Source organism: Chlorocebus sabaeus, chromosome 11, assembly GCF_047675955.1.
Source record: "Chlorocebus sabaeus isolate Y175 chromosome 11, mChlSab1.0.hap1, whole genome shotgun sequence".
NCBI classification, from domain to species: Eukaryota; Metazoa; Chordata; class Mammalia; order Primates; family Cercopithecidae; genus Chlorocebus; species Chlorocebus sabaeus.
The window spans coordinates 6,309,328-6,331,925 of NC_132914.1; the positions used below are offsets into that span (position 1 = coordinate 6,309,328).

The following is a 22,598-nucleotide window of genomic DNA, read 5'->3' on the forward strand; positions in this document are numbered from 1 at the left end:
CCACTCCCCTCAAGGTCCTCACCAGCTTGTTGCAGTCCTGGAAGACATCACTGGTAAGGATTCTACAGGAGGAATCCACCATCGTCTGCTTCATGAGGTTGTTATGGCAGGTGGCAGGGGATGAGTCCAGAGGCACCTGGGAACCAGGCAAGAGACAGGCCAGCCATCAACTGGTGAGACTTGGGTTCACTGAGCCCAGAAGGAGCCAAGAGACCCTCCTCCTCACCCTGCAGCCACCTGAAGGTCATACCGCCCACAAGCCTCTTCCAGCCCCCATGAGAATGGGGACAGGGGGACATTCCAGGAAGCAGGCTCTTGGGTTCTGTCCACACAAGAGACCCAGACGTACTTTTCTGGTGTCAGCACACTGCGAGCTCACTTTCCAGGAGTTCCCAAAGTCCACGGGGTCTTCCTCCACTTGAAGGTTGCTGCTGGTGAGGTCATTGTTCTGGATGCCATCAAAATTCCCACACAGGCCACACACTTTCTCCTTGAGAGACAAGTTGAGGGGATGAGCACCATGAAACCCAGGGGCACACACTCCGGCTCGGGGGAAAAGGGAACGTTCCTGGCAGCAATGGAGGCAGACGGCATTCAAGGAAGAGGAGGAGCAGGACAGACACTCAGAGGAGGCCCAAGGTGGGCACCGAAGACTTGCCATTGCCAAGACCTATTCCTGAGCTTCCTTGCTGGTCCCATTTTATTTAAAGCTACGGCAACAAAGAGAGGCAACATGCCCAGGTCACATAGTCAGCCAAGGGCAGAGGTGGGAATCAGGCAGCCTTGGCCCCGAGATCACTGGTGGGAACTGTCACTGTCCCTGACAAGCATAGAAGCAGAGAGAGGAGCCAGTTCCACTTCTCCACCAATGAAGGTGTAGGGGTCTGAGGACGGAACGTTACAGAACTGCCTGCCTCTGGGCAGGTGAGTCCCCTTGCCTGGAGAACTGCAGCCTGTTCAGACCAGGCTGGGCAGAATTCTGCTCTATCACAAATGTAATCAGGAAGGTGTGTCTCACCTATCTCCATGTTCACCCATCATGGAGTGCAACATGCAACGAGTTCTGAAAAAGTAGTTACTAATGAGTGAGAAACAAGTAAACACTATGGAAAGAGGAGGGATAAGTTCCAGTGTTCTGTAGCACCACAGGGTGACTATAATTCTCAACAATTTATTGTATATTTATTGTATTTTTTTTTTTTTTTTGAGACAGAGTCTTGCTCTGTTGCCCAGGCTGGAGTGCAATGGCGCAATCTCGGCTCACTGCAAGCTCCACCTCCCGGGTTCATGCCATTCTCTCCTGCCTCAGCCTCCCGAGTAGCTGGGACCACAGGCACCTGCCACTGCACCTCGCTAATTTTTTGTATTTTTGGTAGAGATGGGGGTTTCACTGTGTTAGCCAGGATGGTCTTGATCTCCTGACCTCGTGATCCGCCCACCTCAGCCTCCCAAAGTGCTGGGATTACAAGCATGAGCCACCGTGCCCGGCCAATTTATTGTATATTTTCAAGTACCTGGAAGAGTAGATTTTGAGTGTTCCCAACACAAAGAAATAGTAAATGTTTGAGGGAATTGATATGCTAACTACCCTGATTTAATCATTACACTGTATACATGTATTGAAATATCGCACTGTCACCAGTAAATACATACAGTTAAATGTCAACTAAAAATAATAATAAAACAAAAAAACTACAGAAAAAACTGAAAATACTTGGCCTGGAGAAGAAAAGGTGCTATACTTTTACAACACACTTAAAGCCCTGGTCTTGAGACAAACAGAAAAAATGTATTTTATTTTGCTTCAATAAGCAGAATTTGGCTTGGTACAAGGGGTTTAAGTTACCAGGAAACATAGAAGAAGAATGTCCTCACTGTTGGGCAAAAGGCCAACAATCTTTACATGGCCTAGAAGCCTCCATGGTATGGCTACTGCCCCTCCCTGCCCTCATGAACTACTATTCCCCACAAGTCCTTCCTCTGCAGCCACACTGGCCTCCTTGTACAACCGCTTCAGACACCTACCACCTTAGGGCCTCAGCACGTGCTGTTCCGTCTGCCTAAACTCTCTCCCCCAGATACTGGCCTGACTCATTCCCTCCCTTCCCCAAAGACTCTGCTCTTACATTCCCTCTTCACAGGGCCCATCAGCCCAAACTATCTATAGTAACATTCCCACTAGAATATGATCCGCACCAGGGTTATTATGGAAGGCAAAACCGTGGCTCCCATGAGATGAAGAGTTTATCCTGGATTATCCGTGTGGGCTGAATGTCATCACAGGATCTGATCAGAGGGAGGCAGGAGGGTCAGAGTTCAAAAGGTGCTGTGACAGACAGAAGCAGAAAGAGAGAAAAAGAGTGGAAGATGCTACGTTGCCAGCATTGAATATGGAGGATGGGGCCACAAGCCAAGAATGCAGGCAGCCTCCAGAATGTAAAAAAGGCAAGAAAAGGGACCTGTCTCAGAGCCTCTAGGAGGAATGCAGCCCTGCCCACCAATTTTAGCTTTCCAACTTCCAGAACCATACGATAATAAATTTGTGTTGTTTTAAGCTATCAAGTTTTTGCTGATTTGTTATAGTAACAATAAAAAACAAATACATGGAAGACACATACACATACACACACACCTGACTCTTTTTCCCCCTGTTGTATCCACAGCGCTTAGGACAATGTTTGACACATACAGGAACTTAGTATTTGTTGCATAAATGAATGAATGAGTTGTTAATGCTTTATGGGAATGAGATGGGCTGCCATGGAGAAGTGAGGGCAGTGCTGCCGCACTGGCTTGAACAAGCTGAAAATGGATAGTGTTATCAGGGATGCTGTGGAGGCCATTCCTGCCTAACTAAACCAGCTGCCAGAGTAGCCAGAGCCACTTGTCACATGCATGGCACTTAAAGAAATCATTCATGTTCCAACAAACTGTTGGACCCTAAATAGTGGAACCATTCTCAAAAGTTGGTTATTAGCAATTTTACAAACAGCTCTCAAAACATGCCAGCCCATGGCTAAATGGTAAGGCAACACCCTAGAATAGTCTGCAGTGTTATAATATTGTGCATGATTACTTTGCCTCTTTAAGAAACCTAAAGAAAATTTCATATTGTCATTCAAATTCAGGAAATACAGAGACCACCACAAAGATACTCCTTGAAAAGAGCAACCCCAAGACACATAATTGTCAGATTCGCCAGGTTGAAATGAAGGAAAAAATGTTAAGGGTAGCCAGAGAGAAAGGTCGGGTTACCCACAAAGGAAGGCCCATCAGACTAACAGCAGATCTCTTGGCAGAAACCCTACAAGCCAGAAGAGAGTGGGCGCCAATATTCAACATTCTTAAAGAAGTTTCAACCCAGAATTTTATATCCAGCCAAACTAAGCTTCATAAGTGAAAGAGAAATAAAATCCTTTACCAACAAGCAAATGCTGAGAGATTTTGTCACCACCAGGCCTGCCTTACCAGAGGTCCTGAAGGAAGCACTAAACATGGAAAGAAACAACCAGTACCAGCCACTGCAAAAACATGGCAAATTGTAAAGGCCATAGATGCTACAAAGACACTGCATCAGTTAATGGGCAAAATAACCAGCAAGCATCATAACAACAGGATCAAATTCACACATAACAATATTAACCTTAAATGTAAATGGGCTAGCCGAGTGTGGTGGCTCACGCCTGTAATTCCAGCACTTTGAGAAGCCAAGGCGGGTGGATCACTAGGGTCCAGAGATCGAGACCATCCTGGCTAACTTGGTGAAACCCTATCTCTATTAAAAATACAAAAAAATTAGCTGGGCATGGTGGCAGGTGCCTGTAGTCCCAGCTATTCGGGAGGCTGAGGCAGGAGAATGGCATGAACCTGGGAGGTGGAGCTTGCAGTGAGCCGAGATTGGGCCACTGGACTCCAGCCTGGGCAACAGAGCAAGACTCCATCTCAAAAAAAAAAAAAAAAAAAAAAAAAAGGTAAATGGGCTAAATGCCCCAATTAAAAGACACAGACTGGTAAATTGCATCAAGAGTCAAGACCCATCAGTTTGCTGTATTCAGGAGACCCATCTCACATGTAGACACACACACAGACTCAAAATAAAGCGATGGAGGAAGATCTGCCAAGCAAATGGAAAGCAAAAGAAAAAGCAGGGGTTGCAATCCTAGTCTCTGATAAAACAAACTTTAAACCAACGAAGATCAAAACAGACAAAGAAGGATATTACATAATGGTAAAGGGATCAATTCAACAAGAAGAGCTAACTATCCCTAAATATATATGCACCCAATACAGGAGCACCCAGATTCATAAAGCAAGTCCTTAGAGACCTACAAAGAGACTTAGACTCCCACACAATAATAATGGGAGACTTTAACATCCCACTGTCAATATTAGACAGATCAACAAGACAGAAAGTTAACAAGGATATCCAGGAATTGAACTCAACTCTGCCACAAGCGGACCTAATAGACGTCTACAGAACTTTCCACCCCAAATAAACAGAATATACATTCTTCTCAGCACATCACACTTATTCTAAAATTGGCCACATAATTAGAAGCACTCCTCAGCAAATGTAAAAGAATAGAAATCACAACAAACTCTCAGACCATAATGCAATCAAATTAGAACTCAGGATTAAGAAACTCACTCCAAACTGCACAACTACATGGAAACTGAACAACATGCTCCTGAATGACTACTGGGTAAATAATGAAATGAAGGCAGATACAAAGATATTCTTTGAAACCAGTGAGAACAAAGATACAATGTACCAGAATCTCTGGGATACATTTAAAGCAGTGTGTAGAGGGAAATTTATAGCACTAAATGCCCACAAGAGAAAGCAGGAAAGATCTAAAATTGACACCCTAACATCACAATTAAAACAACTAGAGAAGCAAGAACAAACAAGTTCAAAAGCTAGTAGAAGGCAAGAAATAACTAAGATCAGAGCAGAACTGAAAGAGATAGAGACGCAAAAAAAACCCTTCAAAAAAAAAAATCAATGAATCCAGGAGCTGGTTTTTTGAAAAGATCCACAAAATTGATAGACTGCTAGCAAGACTAATAAAGAAAAGAGAGAAGAATCAAATAGACTAAATAAAAAATGATAAAGGGGTATCACCACCGACCCCACAGAAATACAAACTACCATCACAGAATACTATAAACACCTCTATGCAAATAGACTGGAAAATCTGTAAGAAATGGATAAATTCCCAGACACATACACTCTCCCAAGACCAAACCAGGAAGAAGTTGAATCTCTGAAGAGACCAGTAACAGGCTCTGAAATTGAGGCAGTAATAGCCTACCAACCAAAAAAAATCCAGGACCAAATGGACTCACAGCTAAATTCTACCAGAGGTACAAGGAGGAGCTGGTACCACTCCTTCTGAAACTATTCCAATCAATAGAAAAAGAGGGAATCCTCAATTTATGAGGCCAACATGATCCTGATATCAAAGTCTGGCAGAGACACAACAAAAAAAGAGAATTTTAGACCAATATCCCTGAAAAACATCCATGTGAAAATCCTCAGTAAAACACTGGCAAACCGAGTCCTGCAGCACATCAAAGAGCTTATCCACCACAATCAAGTCAGCTTCATCCCTGGGATGCAAGGCTGGTTCAACATACACAAATCAATAAACGTAATCCATCACATAAACACAACCAACGACAAAAACCACATTATTATCTCAATAGATGCAGTAAAGGCCTTTGACAAAATTCAACAGCCCTTCATGCTAAAAACTCTCAACAAACCAGGTATTGATAGAACGTATCTCAAAATAGTAAGAGCTATTTATGACAAACCCACAGCCAATATCATACTTAATGGGCAAAAACTGGAAGCATTCCCCTTAAAAACTGGCACAAGACAGGGATGCCCTCTCTCACCGCTCCTATTCAACATAGTGTTGGAAGTTCTGGCTAGGGCAATCAAGCAAGAGGAAGAAACAATGACTTCCTCATATCCTAATTGAATACTGCCTTCCCCCAAGACAGTAGAGAGAGACAACGGGTTGCTAATCAGGGAGCAGAAAATGCTCCAAAGGCCAAGTCCCCAACAAGATGAAGCAAGAAAAGCCACTGACCTGGTATGTCTGCTTCAGGACCACAGAGATGCTCAGGTGGCGGTCCCAGACCACAGACAGGGCTTTGCCCAACAGCAGAATGATGTACCGGCCAGACTCCACCACCTCAAAGTGAGTCTCATCCTTCATGGGCCTCTTCACATTCACCTGGAGGAAGACAAAACAAGACATACGGGAGGATGAAGGGTAGGCTCGACAGCCAGATACTCCCTCCACTCCACACCTGCCCATGTGTCTCCAGTGCCCACGAGTGCAGGCACCGCCACCCCTCCAGGACCCCACATGTCACTGCATCCCTGCAGGGCCAGCCCCATGCCAGGACATGTCTGTGGCCATCTCACCACCACCACTCTCCAGGCATCCAAGAGACGGTAACAGAGGTAGCAGCAAAGTCATGATTATGAAATTAAAGTACTATGAAACCAATGAGCAGAAGACCATCACTTCACAAAAGGTGTTTTATTGACAATTAGTCATTAAATACAGTGGTCCCCTAGACAGGTTTTCAACATGGCAATGATTTTAAGCATCTCTAGTTGACTGTTTAAAAATCTATTCCTTTATTAAAATAAGCAGCAGACTCTGACCTTTCCTGTATCCCACCACCTCCCCCCCTCCCCAGAGCCACTGTCATCAGGAGACGGAGCTGAAGAAAAAGGAAACGCGGCACTCAGTGCTAGTGCCAGGAATCACACACTGTAGGTTCGAGAAGGGCTCTGACCTGAGCCTCTGACTTGGCCCGATCCCTGCCAGTGCTGCACCCTCAAGGCCCATTTCAGCATGCGTGATGGACTCTAATTCCTCAGACTGAGACTGAGACTGAGAACCACCATCACCCCTTTGCAGGGGTCCTCTTGTTAGTAACACATCACGTGCAGAGCTAATCACATGTGCAAATTATCCCTCACGTGTCTGCACACCTGTTCAGCATCATCACTGTCACTCTGCCCTAAATAGAGCTGTTCTTTGAAACGGAGTTGACACTGTTGACCCACAGTTAATACATCATGCTTGCTAAACAGTTTTCTTGCATAATGGTGAAGAATTCATGTCCCGTCCCCTGATGTCAATGGTGGGTATTGGGAAGAAGGCAGAGATGCAGGCTGAGGCCACGGGAGAAAATGAATATACCAGGACAGGTTTGTGCCCAGAGCCTGGGTCTCCATAGCACTCCGTGTAGTCAGAGCAGATGATCCAAACCTGTGGGCTGGGGATGACCTGCAACTTTAAACACAGGTTCCGGGGCCCCACCCAGACCTGAGTCAGAATCTCAGGATGGAGCTCCAGAATCTACATTTTAAACAAGACCTCCTAAGGAAGTCTTGTGTACACTTCTGAGAACTACTTCTTAAGCTCTTAGTACACAGGGGACTGAATCAGTCTACTCTTTTCAGCTCCTTTAAAAATGTTTATCTGGCCGGGCGCGGTGGCTCACACCTGTGATCCCAGCACTTTGAGGGTCCAAGGCAGGTAGATCACCTGGGGTCAGGAGTTCGAGACCAGCCTGGCCGACATGGTGAAATCCCATCTCTACTAAAAATACAAGAAATTAGCCAGGCATGGTGGCGTACACCTGTAGTCCCAGCTACTAAGGAGGCTGATGCAGGAGAATCGCTTGAACCCTGGAGGTGGAGGTTGCGGTAAGAGAGATCACACTATTGCACTCCAGCCTGGGTGAAAGGGCGAGACTCCATCTCAAAAAAAAAAAAAAAAAGTTATCTGAAAAGAACAGAAAAACATGAAACATATCCCATATCATCATCACTTCATACACACACACACACACCCTCCAGTCCCCACCCTACTCCAGAGGTGAGCACTGGTTCTTCCCATGTTTGTGCAGACCCATGTGCACATCCTTCACGCACACTCTGCACTGTCACTAAAATGGGACTGTGTCATCCCTATTACTCTGCCACTTGTTCTTCTCTTAAAATAATACGTCACGGTCAGTTGCAATAGCTCTGCCTCATCCCCTTTAATGGCTGTTCATGATTCCATTCACACAAGTTCTAAATGAACGCTTGGAAAATGTTCCTCTTAAGTGACAGAAGTACAAAGCAGGACATGAGGGTGGAGGAGATGAGGCCGCACTTACCTCCCCGTCGAACAGCTCAATCTCTCCTCCCTCCACCAGGATGGTGACATGTTTCTTGCATTTCACTGAGGGATGGCTGCATCCCTCATTCCCCACCAGGATCCGAAAGGTCCCACGGTTACCGCCGCAGTAATCCTGGGGAAAGAGGAGTGCCACGAGAGGACCATTATTCCCACTGGCTCTCACCAGACCAGAAGATTGGCATCTCATCATCGCAGGCCTTTGAATATGTGTCACAGGATCTTGCCATGTCCATGGCTGTGCATATGTGTCTCTGTGTGTGCCTGGGGGAGGGGGATATGTCCAGGTGAACGCCCTCAGGTGTGTTAACCTCGCCCACGACAGATGAGCCAAGTGCCTGCAGTGAGTGGGGTGGGGTGGGGTGGGGTGGGAGTGAAGGCGGGGGAGGGAGGGAAGGTGACATGTGGCCTGCTTTGATGGATGCATCAGGCTCAAAGGCCTTGCCTAGAGAGCCCATTCGAGTCCCTCTGGAGCCCTTGCCTAGAGTCCCACCCAGGCAGCTGGGAGAGTTTGACCACAGGGCACTTTGTGGTTCTAAATTCTGGCTGAATCCCTCTGAACTGCTGGCCCAGAAATGGAACCAAAGACAGTTTGACACAGCTCCACAGGTCCTGAACTGCCAGGTCGAGATGAGAAGAGACGTTAAGGGAGTTCTGGTCCTTGCTGGTCAATTGCATAGAAAATTAAGCAAAAGAGGACACATTCCTGGCAAATATCTCTCCCACGGTGGCTATTATTGTGGTACGATGAAAAAAAAGATAAAACATTCAACTGAGAAAAACAGTGTGTGTCGCTTGAACCCAGGAGGCAGAGGCTGCAGTGAGCCGATATCACGCCACTGCACTCCAGCCTGGCAACACAGCAAGACTCTATCTCAAAAAAAAAAAAGAAAAAAGAAAAACAAGGTGTGAATCTTGATTCTGCCACTTACTGGCAACACTGAGCAAACCACTTACCTTTCTGACACACATACGCCCATGTAGTCATACACACATACACCCACACACACACGTAGCCATACACTCACACACACACATGCACACATATATACATACAACACAATCTGACCTCTGTAAGATTCTATTCAACTTAAATGGGATTGTTGGGTTACATGGCTTTGTGTTAGGTTGATGCATGGTGAAGGCTAAAAGAGGAAACAAGGGTGTAAGTGCTTTATTTGTTCTTATCATCAGCTGAGATTTCTGAAAGACAGGGAGTTAGGTCTTGATGCTACTCCCCAAAGGAGGACAGCAGAAAGGGGAGGGGCCCCAGGACAACGCATCAGAAGACAACAGAACCAGCTGTGGGAAAGGAAAACAAGGCACACAGACAGGGCACCGTTTGAAGGGGAATCTTTACAACTGGTCCAGTTGGGAAAGATGGCCTGGACAGGGAAGGGCTAGGAGCGGTAGATGCTGACTGGCTGTCTGGTCCTTGCTGCATCGAATTATTTTTTCCTGGATGTTCAGATTTGAAATGGGCTGGGTAGTTGTTCTGCAAAGCTGGTGCCGCCTTGTCTTTTGCTGCTGAGGCTGGGAAACTTCCATATAGAACCTTTGGGAAAGCTCTAGAGGGGAGCATCGCCCCTGGCTCACAGGTTCCTTGCCTGGTCTGCATGCCCTGTGACCCCAGCACACAGCCTGCCTCTCTGGGCCAGCCCAGGTGTGAGGTGGGGACTATGGAGGCTGCTGCTGGCTCCGCCCCATGCCCAGCATGCTCTACAGGGGTGATCGGTCCATAGTCACCCACGCTGCCTGACTCACCAGCTCCTGCAACTCAGCCTCTGGGGCTGGGGCTCCTATGGGTTTGTGGTCTTCCATTCAGACCACACCAAGCCCCCACCCCCTCCTCCTCCTGGGAATGGAGACAGAGGGACCGTATTTGTTTAAAGCTTCACAGAGTATAACGCCTCGGCTCTGGGAAGAAAAGCACTCATACTTCCTTGCTTACACAGCTGACGTCAACCAGCAAGAGAAACTTCAAGAATCCATGCAGTGGGGAGTGGGAGGCGGAGGGGCTGTTGCCCACACTCACCGGTGATGACTCCTGGACTCATTCTTACCTGCTGGGCAGGATGACTTTCCCGTGTCCCACACTCCCACTCCTCCCATTCTGAATTGAACCAAGTTAGAAATTAAAATGACAGAGAATTCCACAAGGCCATACCATGGGAAGCAAACTCCAGGGATCATTTCAACCATCCCCCTGTCCAGGGCCACTGCACAACACATGCAGACTGTGCACTGCCCAGGGTGCTGGAAGGGAGGTTGAGCGGGACTGAAATCCCAGCCCAACCCACTCCCTGAGCTACGCACCCTGACTGAGGCTGTGTCTAACAGAAGGAACAGATGCCTTTTTCTAATTCCACATCTGTGCTAACGTGGACTGGCAGTAGCCTTTCTCCCACAGCAATCCTCAACAACAAACAAGCTTCTGTCTCGTTTTAGAAGTCCCCAGGTGAGCAGAGGGAAAATGGACAACCGCTTTGAGCTTCAAATCCCCTACCGCCTCAGGCACCTCTATGAAGGACTGGAAAATATTCCAGTAGAAACCAGACCCAGAGGTGTTTCTGCAGACAGGCCCACAGAACCCAAGCTGAGGCCACACCACCCACCCCTCCTAGAAAGAGACAGCGCCCTCTCCCCATCTCTCACCTGCACCAGAACGTACTGGCACTCCCCGGGGAACATGTATTTGAGCCCGTCGAAGGTGAGGTAGTGGGCCATGCCGATCGTGGAGCACGTGGCATCACACACGTGGTCTGTGCAGTTCCACTTCCGGTCCCGACAGACACTAGGAGCAGTCATGACAGGAATGACAAGTTGGGCACCTTGGGTTTGAGGGGCCCATCTGGGCAATGGAGACAATGAAGGAACACAGAATACTCTGGGTGCCTCCCAACCCTCCAGGAAGCCCAAGGAAGATGAGGACCTGTAGTATGGAGTGTGGACTTCACAGGCCCAGCATGGGGCCCAGTGAGACACAGGGAAGCCTAGCTGCTCTCCCTAAAAGGGGGAAACTGAGGCAAAAAAGGGCAGGGGTTATCCAAACTGAGTTAGGCTGCCAGGGAGAAGGCCCAGATGCTCTTTAGGCCTCCTGTTATGAATCCGCTCAGCCTCACCCTGGAAGCCACATCTACCTGAGATTCGCCACAGGGTCTCTGTCAAACACACACACTGAGGTTGAAAGCCTGAGGCTAATGGGAAAAGCAAGACACAACAGCGGGAAAGCCCAGAGTCTGGAAAAGTGATGAAGCATGCACTTCTGCCAGGAGTGGTTCTGTGTGCATAGCTACACGTTAACGTGTACGTAGCTACATGTTAAAATCTACAGTGATCTGCCGACTGCCACGTGTCCCACCCTGCCACCACCTGTAACCAGAGCTGACATCAAGAAGCCCACTCGTGCGTCAGAGGTGGTAAGCTCAGACCTCAAGTCCAAGAGACAGCCCTCTCTGCCTCTGTCCAGCAGGCCTCTTTCCAAGGCTGTGCACAGCCAGAGTCAAAGGCAGGGTGAATGAGCAGGGTGAGGGGTTATGTGCAGGATGGCCAAGGAAAAAGGAGAAGGCAACCAGCCACCCTCGCCTCAAACCATGCCCTTGCAAGCACACTCACGCTGTGCTCATGGGCAGCGTTAAGGCCTGCAAGGAAAGGACCCTCCAGACCCCGTGCCCACTGGCAGCTTGGCCACAAATGCAGTGACTGGTGGGGCAAGGTCCCTGTCCTTCCCTGAACAGAAATACAAGTTGAGCATTCCTAATCCAAAAATCTGAAGTCCAAAATGTTCTGAAACCCAAAACTTTGAGCACCAACATGACACCACATGGGTGGCTGAGATGATTCAATGTACACATAACTTTGTTTCATGCACAAACGTTGAAAATACTAAATACACATTAAATACATATTTAAAATATTATATAAACTTACCCTCAGGCTATGTGCATAAGCTATATATGAACCATAAATAAATGTCATGTTTAGCTTGGGTCCCATCCCTAAAACACCTCATTATATATATGCAAATATTTCAAAGTCCAAAATAATCCAAAATCCAAAACAGTTGTGGTCCCAAGCATTTCGGATAAGGGATACTGTAGTAACCTGTTGAATAGTGTCTATGCAGGACGGGCACAGATGATGCGAGAGATTCTCATTTTACAGATGGAGAAACACAGGCACAGAGGAAAGGCAGAGAGTAACCGGGTTCCCACAGGGGGCTGGAGGCAAGTGCGGAAGGTCCCGTGGCCGCATGTGCCCTCACTCCACCCGCAGGGCCTGGGTCCCCTGGACAGCCGCTCACTGAGCCTCACCACGTGTTGCAGTCAATCTTCACTGCTTCTCCGGGGGCATACTCCTTGCCCTGATGGAAGCAGGGACACCTCTCCAGGGCCACACATCTGTTTTCATGCCGGACCTAAGGGAAAAGAATCCAAAAGTCTTCGTGGCCACAGCAACTGATCTAAAGCCCTCCTCCAGCCCGCTCCGGGAAGTGTTGTCTGAGACTTGAGCCTACGGGTAGGCCCAGCACTGGGACCGGCACCAGAACCAGGGCTGGGCCAGAGGACAGCTTCCACTGCAGGCCAAGTCAGGACAGGGAGCCCACGCCCAGGCTGGGGCTTGGCAAACATGGGTTCCCATCTACATGGCTCCTCCCTGTCAACTAAAGACACTGGCTGCCCTCTGCCCTCTCGTGCCCTGCTGGGGCACTGTAACCTGGACACTTTTGGGAAGGTGCTTCAAAAAACCATTTCCAGAGGCCTTGAAATGCACATATTCTTACACCTAGCCATCCCAAGGAAAGGATTTCTCTGAGGGAAATAGAATTATAGACAAAGATTGATGGAGAATTATCAATCAATGCAAACAAAAATTGGAAACAATAGGAAAATGACTAAATCCATTAAGGAATCGCCAGACACCAGTATCCTATGGTGTTATTACAATGGCCCTTTGGAATAATCTTAAATGAAGCGAAAAATACTTATACTGTTTTTAAAATAGGAAGAAAAACTATGTATACATATGGTTCCAAATTTATATATATTTCACAAAAGACTAGAAGATATAGAATCTGCTTCCAGGTGGTGAGCTGGGATAGGAGAGTAGGAGGATTTTCTTTTTCGGTTTAAAAATTTTTTTTCCAAGTGTTCTTCAGTGAGCATGTATTGTTTATATTTAAAGAAAATGAACACTGTATTGAATAAAATTAATGTGTACTTAACACTCTAGAGGTGAGGGCCGAATGTTGGGCCTAAGTAGCACTCGATCAGAACTAGAGTCTGAGGGCTGGTCCAAGCCACAGGCCCCCTCCTGCCCAGTCTCCAGTATTCCGGTTCACTCTCCACAGCGTATGCTCTACTTTCCCGTCCTCATGCCTCGGGAAACGACTTACGTGAGCATGTTGTACTCCTCAGGTCTGTTGGGGCTGGGGAAAAAAAAGAACTAAATGCCGGGCACGGTGGCTCACGCCAGTAATCCCAGCACTTTGGGAGGCCAAGGAAGGTGGATCACAAGGTCAGGAGATCTAGACCACCCTGGCTAACACAGTGAAACCCCGTCTCTACTAAAAAAAATAAAAAAATTAGCCAGGCGTGGTGGCGGGCATCTGTAATCCCAGCTACTCGGGAGGCTGAGGCAGGAGAATGGCGTGAACCCGGGAGGCGGAGCTTGCATTGAGCTGAGATCGCACCACTGCACTCCAGCCTGGGCAATAGAGTGAGACTCGGTCTCAAAAAAAAAAAAATTAAAAAAAAGAACCACCAGCCCCAGTGGGTTCAGGAAGAGTTGGCCAAACCCACTCTGAGCTCAACATGCAGACATGCTTCTGTCCCGACTCCAGGGGACAGGCCTGGATGCTCTCAAAGAGACCCAGGTCACCCCCAGGTGAAGGACTGTCGCACTTTGGCTCCAGAGCTACCTGCAGGGCGAGAAGCTCCCGGTCTGGACAGCTCCAGCTCCATGCAACCCAGTCACTCCCCAGACAAGCCCGAGCTCCCAGGCCTGGAGCGAGACCAATCCCTAGGAACAGGGCAATCTTAGGCTGAACAAAGGGCTTTCAAGGACGCAGGCTAGAATCGTATGTGAGCGCCGTGTGTGTGTTGGAGGAGGGGGTAGGGAAACAGGAAGAATCCTCCACTACCTAATGCTACCTTCACCCAGCCTCAGGTGTTCCTGCGTCCCTGGACCCCAGCTGATGAGGCAGAATGACAGGGCAGAGATGATGATGCAGGCTGACCCCACTCTTGGTAGCTCGTACCTCCCGGAACCACTGTTCTTGGGAGGCCACAAGCTCAGACGCACAGTAGGGAAGATGGCACCTTGGTAGGATCTGGGAGGGACTGAAAACCTCTAGCAGAGCCTTCAAAGCCTCTGTCACAATTAGGGTTAATTTCCACATTGCCCCCATCCTGGGTCAGCTCTGACAAGCCCGAAGCCCGCCACCTAGTGGCTGCTACAAGAATGACTGAGGCATCCCACAGGGGACCTTACAATCAATGGAAACCAGGTACCACGCCTCTTTGTAGCAAATACCACATGGGACAGAAGTGCAGGGATGGACTCCCGGAAACAGAGCCAGGCTCCCCTCACCTCAGCACGTGTTGTCCCCTCACCCCTGGGCAGGCCTGGTTGGGGGCTCCCGGGCCTCTTGGTCTGCATGCTGCATGTTTTCACCTCACCATGATATTCAACCCATGGGAAAACCCACCATGCATTCATGGCCCAGGGAGTCCCTCCTGTCACCCAGCTGTGGGTCTATGGAAGCCCAGCCCTCCTCCAGCGGACAGAACCCTCCAGTCCCAGCTCAGGTGTGAGATAAAATGCCACGACTGCAGCCGACACCACCTCCCCTTTCTGAGCACCCACTGCAAACCACTGAGGTAGGGCTCTCTGCCCTGACTGGTGTTAGCAAGAGGAGGTTATTAATTCACAGACAGCAATATTATAATAGGACCTTGATTATTAAGTGAGAACTGCCATGAAGGCCACGGTGGTGTGGAATTAGGTCACAAGAGAGCTGGAGAGGAGACAAAACATAACCTTCAAGGAGAGGAAAGAGCTTCCAGACCATAGCAGGCTTCGTGACTTGGGAGAGAAGAGCAGGTAACAATAGCCCAGCTAAAAACACCCAGAGAATCCCAAAGCAGCAAAGACATTCAGGGAGGTGGAAATTCACGGAAGTAGACAGGTGTGGAAATAAAGGGGTGATTTAGGGGATGGACGGGGCCCAGAGGGGAGCTGTGCAGAGAAGCAGGGCAGGCCAGCGCAGTAGTCCCTGACCGAGTTTTGTGGCAAGTCACTTAAACCTCACAGTGAAAACGAAGAGAACCATCTCTGTCTAGTGTCTGTCCCTTTCAGACATCAGAAGGCTACTAAGTCTATGAATGTCCCCTGAAGACTTCAGAAGAAAGCCTGGCAGAAATACTCGTCCCATTATTCACCAACTCATGACCTCTTCAGTCAGAAGGGCTCAGGCTGAGAACGTGGTCCTACGTGTTGGTCCGCTTCAAGAAAAATTATAAAGTAGGAAAAAACTGGTCTTGTTACCTTTCTCTGAAAAGGCCCCATTGTCCCCAAACTCTCCATACATGAACACCATCGTGACCCACTCTCCAAAATCTTGTTTACCTTCCAACTGCCCTTTGTTCATTCTCCTACCCCATCAGTACTTTCAGGCCACAGCAGCGGAACTCAGCCAGAAGTCTGCGAGGAGGAGAGTGATCTGATGGAATAACTCCTGCTGAGCGTGGTGACTTCCTATGAGGACTTACGTTATGAGGTTCCACGTTTTTTTAAACGTCTCACTTGTTAACCAAAATGAATGTTTGCTTATTGTAATTCAGCCCGACTGAGTGACCAATCGTGGACCATGCAGGAGATATTTCTGAACCAGGCCCTTCCTTGGACCTTTTAGAATGTACAATGACCACATGTGAGGCCGCCTCCGGATGGGCCCTTGAACCCAAGCTCTGAACTTTAAGCAGCGGTGCCCAACTCCTTCAGTCTTCATATGGGGCCAGTAAGGCAACTGGGCATCCTGGGATCAGGGACGTAAACACACTTCTCGCCGCCAAGAGGCTCCCAACACCAGCAGTTTGGGAGATGCAGCTGCTAGGTTTCAAAGGGTAAGTCAGCATCTCCCAGAGGCCTAAGCGTTTCAGATTGGAGCAGCCCGGATCTCAGAGTCAGGAGACCAGAATTTCCACTATACAACTATGAAGGCTTGACCCGGCTCTGTTCCCTTTCTGGCCTGTCTCCTCCCGTGTGATAGAAGGGGCCGACATAATGGGGCCTCAGGGTTTCTTCTCCGCCCTCTACCATGCTCCTGGAGTTACACCTGTGGCCGGACTCAGGAAGGGTGAGCAGGGCAGTGGGTTGTGCTTTGCCGTCACCTGGTGGTGGGAGCAGGTACTATTCTAACTTAGAGATGGACGCTTCAGGCTAGCATCACTCCAAGATTTTCTGAACTAGAGAAAAATACCTGGGAGACCTTCTAGCACAACGCCCTCATTTTATCAATCCAGTGGGTCTCAGAAAGTGAACACTAGGATCTAAAAAGTTGTTCCTGTGTGTGATAATTCCCCACAGCATCTCTTTTCATAGCAGGATTCACGGTTTCCCACCACGAACTTACTGTAATAGTGGCCATTAAACCACCACTCACTAAGCACCTCCCTGCTCTCATCTCCAGTCTTCCCAACAGCCTGTAAGTCAGTTTTACAGATAAGAAAATTAAGACACCAAGATATTAAGTGACTTGCCACTCACTTAAGTAGGTGTCAGGAGCCGGGATTCAAACCTAGAACTATGAGGTTCCGATATCATGCCATCTCCACGCGGCTTCTCTGGCCTTCATTTACCATGGTGCGGACCACTTAGCAAAGGGGCCCCATCCTCATTCCCATGCCAAGAGACCTTTGCCAGATGGCAAGAGCAGATAGGGCCTGCAACTTGCGGGGTCAACCAGAAAACCTCTGCTCTAAGCAGGTGCCAGGCCTGAGACAAATCAGAGAGAGGCTCTTTCTCTGCCCCCCAATATCTTCAAACAGGTGCTTCTGGGCATACAGTGGACCCTCAGAGACACCTTAGAGGAGAAGAGACAATCTTCGGCTGAGAACAGGGCTGCTCAAAGTGCATTCCCTGGGCCAGGGCCAACCTGTGAGGGTGTTAGCCCAGAAACAGAGAAAACGTTTAGAAAATCTTAGGAAAATGTGGCAGAGTCATGCCAGGTCTGTTACATGTCATAAAAAGTGGGAGGTAAGAGTCTAGATTTGGGGATCATGAAAAGGAAAGAAAACATTTTTTTAAGTCGGGGCATGGTGGCTCACACCTGTAATCCCAGGACTTTTGGAGACAGAGGCAGGCAGACCACCTGAGGTCAAGGAGTTCGAGACCAGCCTGGCCAACATGGGCGAAACCCCACCTCTACTAAAAATACGAAAATCAGCTGGGCGTGATGGTGGGTGCCTATAGCCCCAGCTACTCGGGAGGCTGAGGCAGGAGAATCACTTGAACCTGGGAGGTGGAGGTTGCAGTGAGCCCAGACCACGCCACTGCACTCCAGCCTGGGAGATAGAGCGAGACTCCATCTCAAAAAAATTTAAAAGATTAAAAAAAAAAAAAAAAAAAAAAAAGCTCGTCACCCAGCCAAGAGTGCAGTGGCGCAATCTCGACTCACTGCAACCTCTGACTCCTGGGTTCACGCCATTCTTCTGCCTCAGCCTCCCCACTAGCTGGGACTACAGGCACCCACCACCATGCCCAGTTAATTTTTTGTATTTTTAGTAGAGACAGGGTTTCACCGTGTTAGCCAGGATGGTCTCGATCTCCTGACCTCATGATCTGCCCACCTCAGCCTCCCAAAGTGTTGGGATTACAGGCGTGAGCCACTGCGCCTGGCCAATATTTTTTAATTGGGTGGGATCGTATTATTTTTGTCATTGCTTTTTGTTTTATTTTTATGAGAATTCATTTTTATTGTATTTATAAAAGCATGGGTCCACAACAGATTGGAAATCTAAGAAAAAACATCCTTTACGGATCTCTCCTATGGACAGCACGAGGAACTGATGGGTGCAGCCTCTGAGACAGCCTTGGTTGGTTACAAAAACAACAATTCAAGCTATTCCTACACTTCTGTAGAACTCTCTGGCTTTTTTTTTTTTTTGAGACGGAGTCTTGCTCTGTCACCCAGGCTGGAGTGCAGTGGCCAGATCTCGGCTCACTGCAAGCTCCGCCTCCCAGGTTCACGCCATTCTCCTGCCTCAGCCTCCCGAGTAGCTGGGACTACAGGCACCCGCCACCTCGCCCGGCTAGTTTTTTGTAATATTTCGTAGAGACGGGGTTTCACCGTGTTAGCCAGGATGGTCTCGATCTCCTGACCTCGTGATCCACCCGTCTCCGCCTCCCAAAGTGCTGGGATTACAGGCTTGAGCCACCGCGCCCGGCTACTCTCTGGCTTTAAAGTGCTTTCACACACATCTCCTTGGGGCCCACAGCCATGCATCATGGAGGCAGAACAGAAATTAGGTGTCTACATAACACACGAGGTGACTGGGCTTCCAGTAAAGACTGAATGACTATGCAAGAGCATGGAGTCAGAAAGCAGGGAAGCCTGGCCTCACGGGTCTGCCCTCTGCACCCTGTTCCTGGCTCGGTGCTCTTTCTGCTCTCCGTAGATCTGTCCCCAGGAAAAAGCCACTTCCCTTTCCCCTTTCAAGTCCTCAGAAGAATGCAGAATCCGTGACCCCTTCCCCAAGCCCTTAGTGACATCCCACAACCCTGCCCCTTCACATGGGACTGGACAGAGTAACACCCCAAGGGATGTCTGCACCATCAGATGGGCCCAAACAGGGTGTTTCCAGGCCCAGCCCCATTTTCTTTGCGTTATGGCCAAGAACACATGTCCCGTGCTGCAGCCAGCACGCTGTGCACACTTAATAAATTACACGGACTTCTCTGCTCTCTCGAATCTGGCCTCAATAATTTGCACATTCGCCGGCATCATAATGAAGCAGTTGTGAAAATAACCCACTCTCTTACAACATGAACTTGCAAGTTTATAAGCCCCTGTGGCTGAAGTGCGAGTCACTTCATCACGTGACAGGTATCCAAGTGCTGTCCTCAGAATGCATGCCCAGTGCTTCAGGAATGCCGACCAGCACCTAAAAGGACAGCCGCAGCCTGTATTTGAGGTCTCACTGTCCTCTTGGGATCTGGGGTCATAATGTAATTATTGTGGTTATTAAAATTTAAGGCTATCTGTATTTTTTCCTTCATGACAAGAAAGTTCTTTTCAAAGCATATCCGATGCTGACAGTCCTCTGAGTAATGTCCCTTTTCCTGCTGAGTATGATGAAGAGACAATGATCTATGCCTTGCCCACACCAAAGCTCTGAGACTTTCTATACAAGAGGCCCCAGGGATAACGAAGAGCAAGAAGGAAGATTCCCCTGCCTTCCTCCTATTTTTTGTTCCTACCCAGGTCTGAGATTCCCCTCCTTAGAGATCCTTGGTGATATCCACCTTCTGCTCAGGCACCAAACAGCCCTTCCAGTTCGAGGGTGCTCATTGGCCCATTGCTAACTCTCCTCACCAGCGAAGACAGTTCGAAAACCCTCAGAGGCTAAGACAGAGGAGGCGAGAATTAACAAGAGTTGGTCTGTTTGGGAGAAGAAAAAGTTGAAGGGGAAGTAGAAAAACAAGCATCTGTCCTTCACACACGGCAATCCCAGCCTTCCTGAGAGACGCTGGTAATTGAGTCCATGTTCCCTCTACAGAATATTGACAGGTCCCACAGTCCAGCACACTGCCCCTCAAGCGGAGGAGTCCTGGGCATCACTAAGTCCCCTCCACAGCCATTTGAGAGCCACCCTCTCCCATTCTGGCCTCTACAGCCCCTGCCCCAACCCCTCACCATTCACTCTGGGTATAAGGAATTGAAGTCGGGGAAAACAAGACGACAGGATGCCATTTTGAAAGAGAAATATCTGAAGTTGCATCCTTCGGGGTGTATGCATAATCTACTACTCCACTGGCTAAGATTAGACTTGGGAGGGAGATAAGGAGGAGTAGGCATGCTCAGATCATTGCCACCAGCAGCAGAACATCCACGTAGGAGCCAGGAGTAGCAAACCAGCCTGGTCTTAGATGCATGGCCTCCATGCCTGTTTCAGCCACCAGAGTCATGGAATGTTAGGAGCTGGCCAAGACCTCACGACTCACATTACAGATGAGGAAAACAACGTTCACTGTGGAAAAGAGACTTGTTGGGCCCATGGCTTGCTAGTGACACAGCAGGGACATCAGTGTTTTTTTTTTTTTTAAATAGTAAGTTATATGCATATACATCAATCATATGCAAATATATGTGTGTCCCTCCATTTTCATAGCATGGAAGGTAGCCCCTGGGAAAATTCTAGTGGGAATGCTCGTTTCTACTTGTATTTTCTGGAAATTCTTTGCTTCCTATGGCACTCCTGTAAGCTAAGTTCTTATATTTTGCCAGATCCCGTGAGGATCAACTCCAGGCATTTTCATAACTCCCTCCCTGACTTTGGCAGCTGACTCTGCCACAGAAGAGCCTCCCCTCCCCTCCTCCATGCCCCCATTACCAGCACCACCTCCATTACCATCCTTGTTGAGCCCTTCTTTCTTCCTCTCTGGCTCCACAGTCCCCTCACTCATCCCCTGCCTACAGGAAAACTGAAGGGCAGATGCCAGCTCTGTGCCTGGTGACTCACCATGCCCGGGGGGCAGAGGCAGCCAGAGACACAGCCCATGCTCATGCACTCCAGGTCGTAGTTCTGGCACGTCTTGGCACACTCTAGCCCTTCAGCCCGCGGGTTGTCAGCAGGACACACCAGCTTGACCATGGGAGGCCGACAGGATAGGCTCCTTTTGCCTTGAAGGTAGGAAAAGCAAAGAGATGATTAGTGAAGGAGAGAATGGACCTACCTTCTGCACTGTCCTTTGGTCCCCTAGAGGCTGTGACTAAATTCAAGAGACTGAGAGTCACCCACTTGCAGGGACCAGGTGCTGACTGAGCCAGGTTCCCTGTGTGGGACTGGGAGGGCACCTGCTCACCTGGGCTTCTACCTCTGGCTTACGCTGGTGGCAGCTCTTCTGACCCCAGCTTTCATCTGTCGTCCCATACTTGGCTTCACCCTTAACCCTGCTATATGGCAGGTTACATTGAATCAGGATGCACTGCAGAAATTTCCAGACCCAGGCTTGAGTAGACCTGAGTTTGGGTACTAAAAAGGAGTTTTAATGGGACCCAACAGAATCATTCCTAAATGGTTACAACTAATGTGGGGAGAGAAGGCCATCTGACCACAATGGCTTTAAAACAGGCCTCTGTGGGCATCAGCCCCTGCCCAGCCACTCCATGTGAATTTGTAACCCTTGCAACACTCCATCCCCTGACACTCCAACCTCCCTTCCCTGCTGTTTCCCCTCTGATATCCTGTATCTGTTCTTCTCACCACCTGATATACTACACATCTCACCTATTTGTTCACTGTCCTCCCCAGGCCACTGGGCCCACTGGAATGCATATTCCATGAAGCCAGGGATTTCTACTTTGCTCATTGACATATCCTACTTCCTGGCAATTAGTAGGTATCCATGGCTAATTGGGTAATGCTGACAGCAGATGATTGATAGAGCACCTGTCTTTCCAAAACCCAGGTGCACTTAAGAGCATTTGTATCACATACTTGCTCCTGTGGGCAAAAAATCAAAATTTCTTGCAAACTCTTGTTAGAAAACTGAAACTCCAAAAAGTTAAATGGCTTTTCCCAATCGGCGCACAATCCCAGGAGTTTCCTGACTTTGAAAAAGATGACGTTTTCCAGTGACCAGACTAGAAGATTCTGAGCAGAAGCACGGAAGGTAGGTCTGAGAGGCAGAATGCAACAAAGAGTGGGTGTGGGGGAAACGCTCTGAGATGGAGAGAAAGGAAGACGCAGAAGGATGGAGAGATCTTGAGGTTACAAGTTCTGGTCTCAATTTTTGAGCCACCCATGCCCTCAGGATCTTTCCCCAGCTCTAGGCTGAGAGACGCTCCCCAGTCGGTCATGCCGGGAGCCAGACCTCTCATGCAGGGCAAGCCAGGAAGCAAACAGCATGGCACAGAACTGGGTCCCTTGGACAGAAGGAGCCTTATGGAAAGTGAGAGGCAGAGAGGGAAGCAGTCAAGCTGGAGATTGAAGACAGCCATTTATCTCTCTCCCACTGGAAGAGTCCTTTCTAAGCAAGGATAAGCCTTCTGGAAGCAAATAAGGGCCCTGTGATCCATAAATGTGAATGTGAAACCCCCAGTACAAGGTCAGCCCCTTCTCCCTTCTGTGCCTGGTCCTTAAACAGTACAGCATG

The 22,598-nt window shown here is 48.7% G+C and overlaps 1 protein-coding gene across 1 annotated transcript in view; it reads right to left on the reverse strand.

Annotated features, from left to right (window-relative positions):
* Positions 1-22,598, reverse strand: part of VWF (von Willebrand factor) — a 166,457-nt gene that overhangs the window by 72,098 nt on the left and 71,761 nt on the right. The window contains exons 18-24 of the mRNA XM_073020414.1: positions 20,963-21,123; positions 12,533-12,636; positions 10,875-11,013; positions 8,200-8,334; positions 6,102-6,248; positions 350-490; positions 23-136 (exon numbers count right to left, since the gene is read on the reverse strand). Of these exons, the coding sequence (XP_072876515.1) occupies positions 23-136; positions 350-490; positions 6,102-6,248; positions 8,200-8,334; positions 10,875-11,013; positions 12,533-12,636; positions 20,963-21,123 (941 nt within the window). The remainder of the gene's footprint in view (positions 1-22; positions 137-349; positions 491-6,101; positions 6,249-8,199; positions 8,335-10,874; positions 11,014-12,532; positions 12,637-20,962; positions 21,124-22,598) is intronic.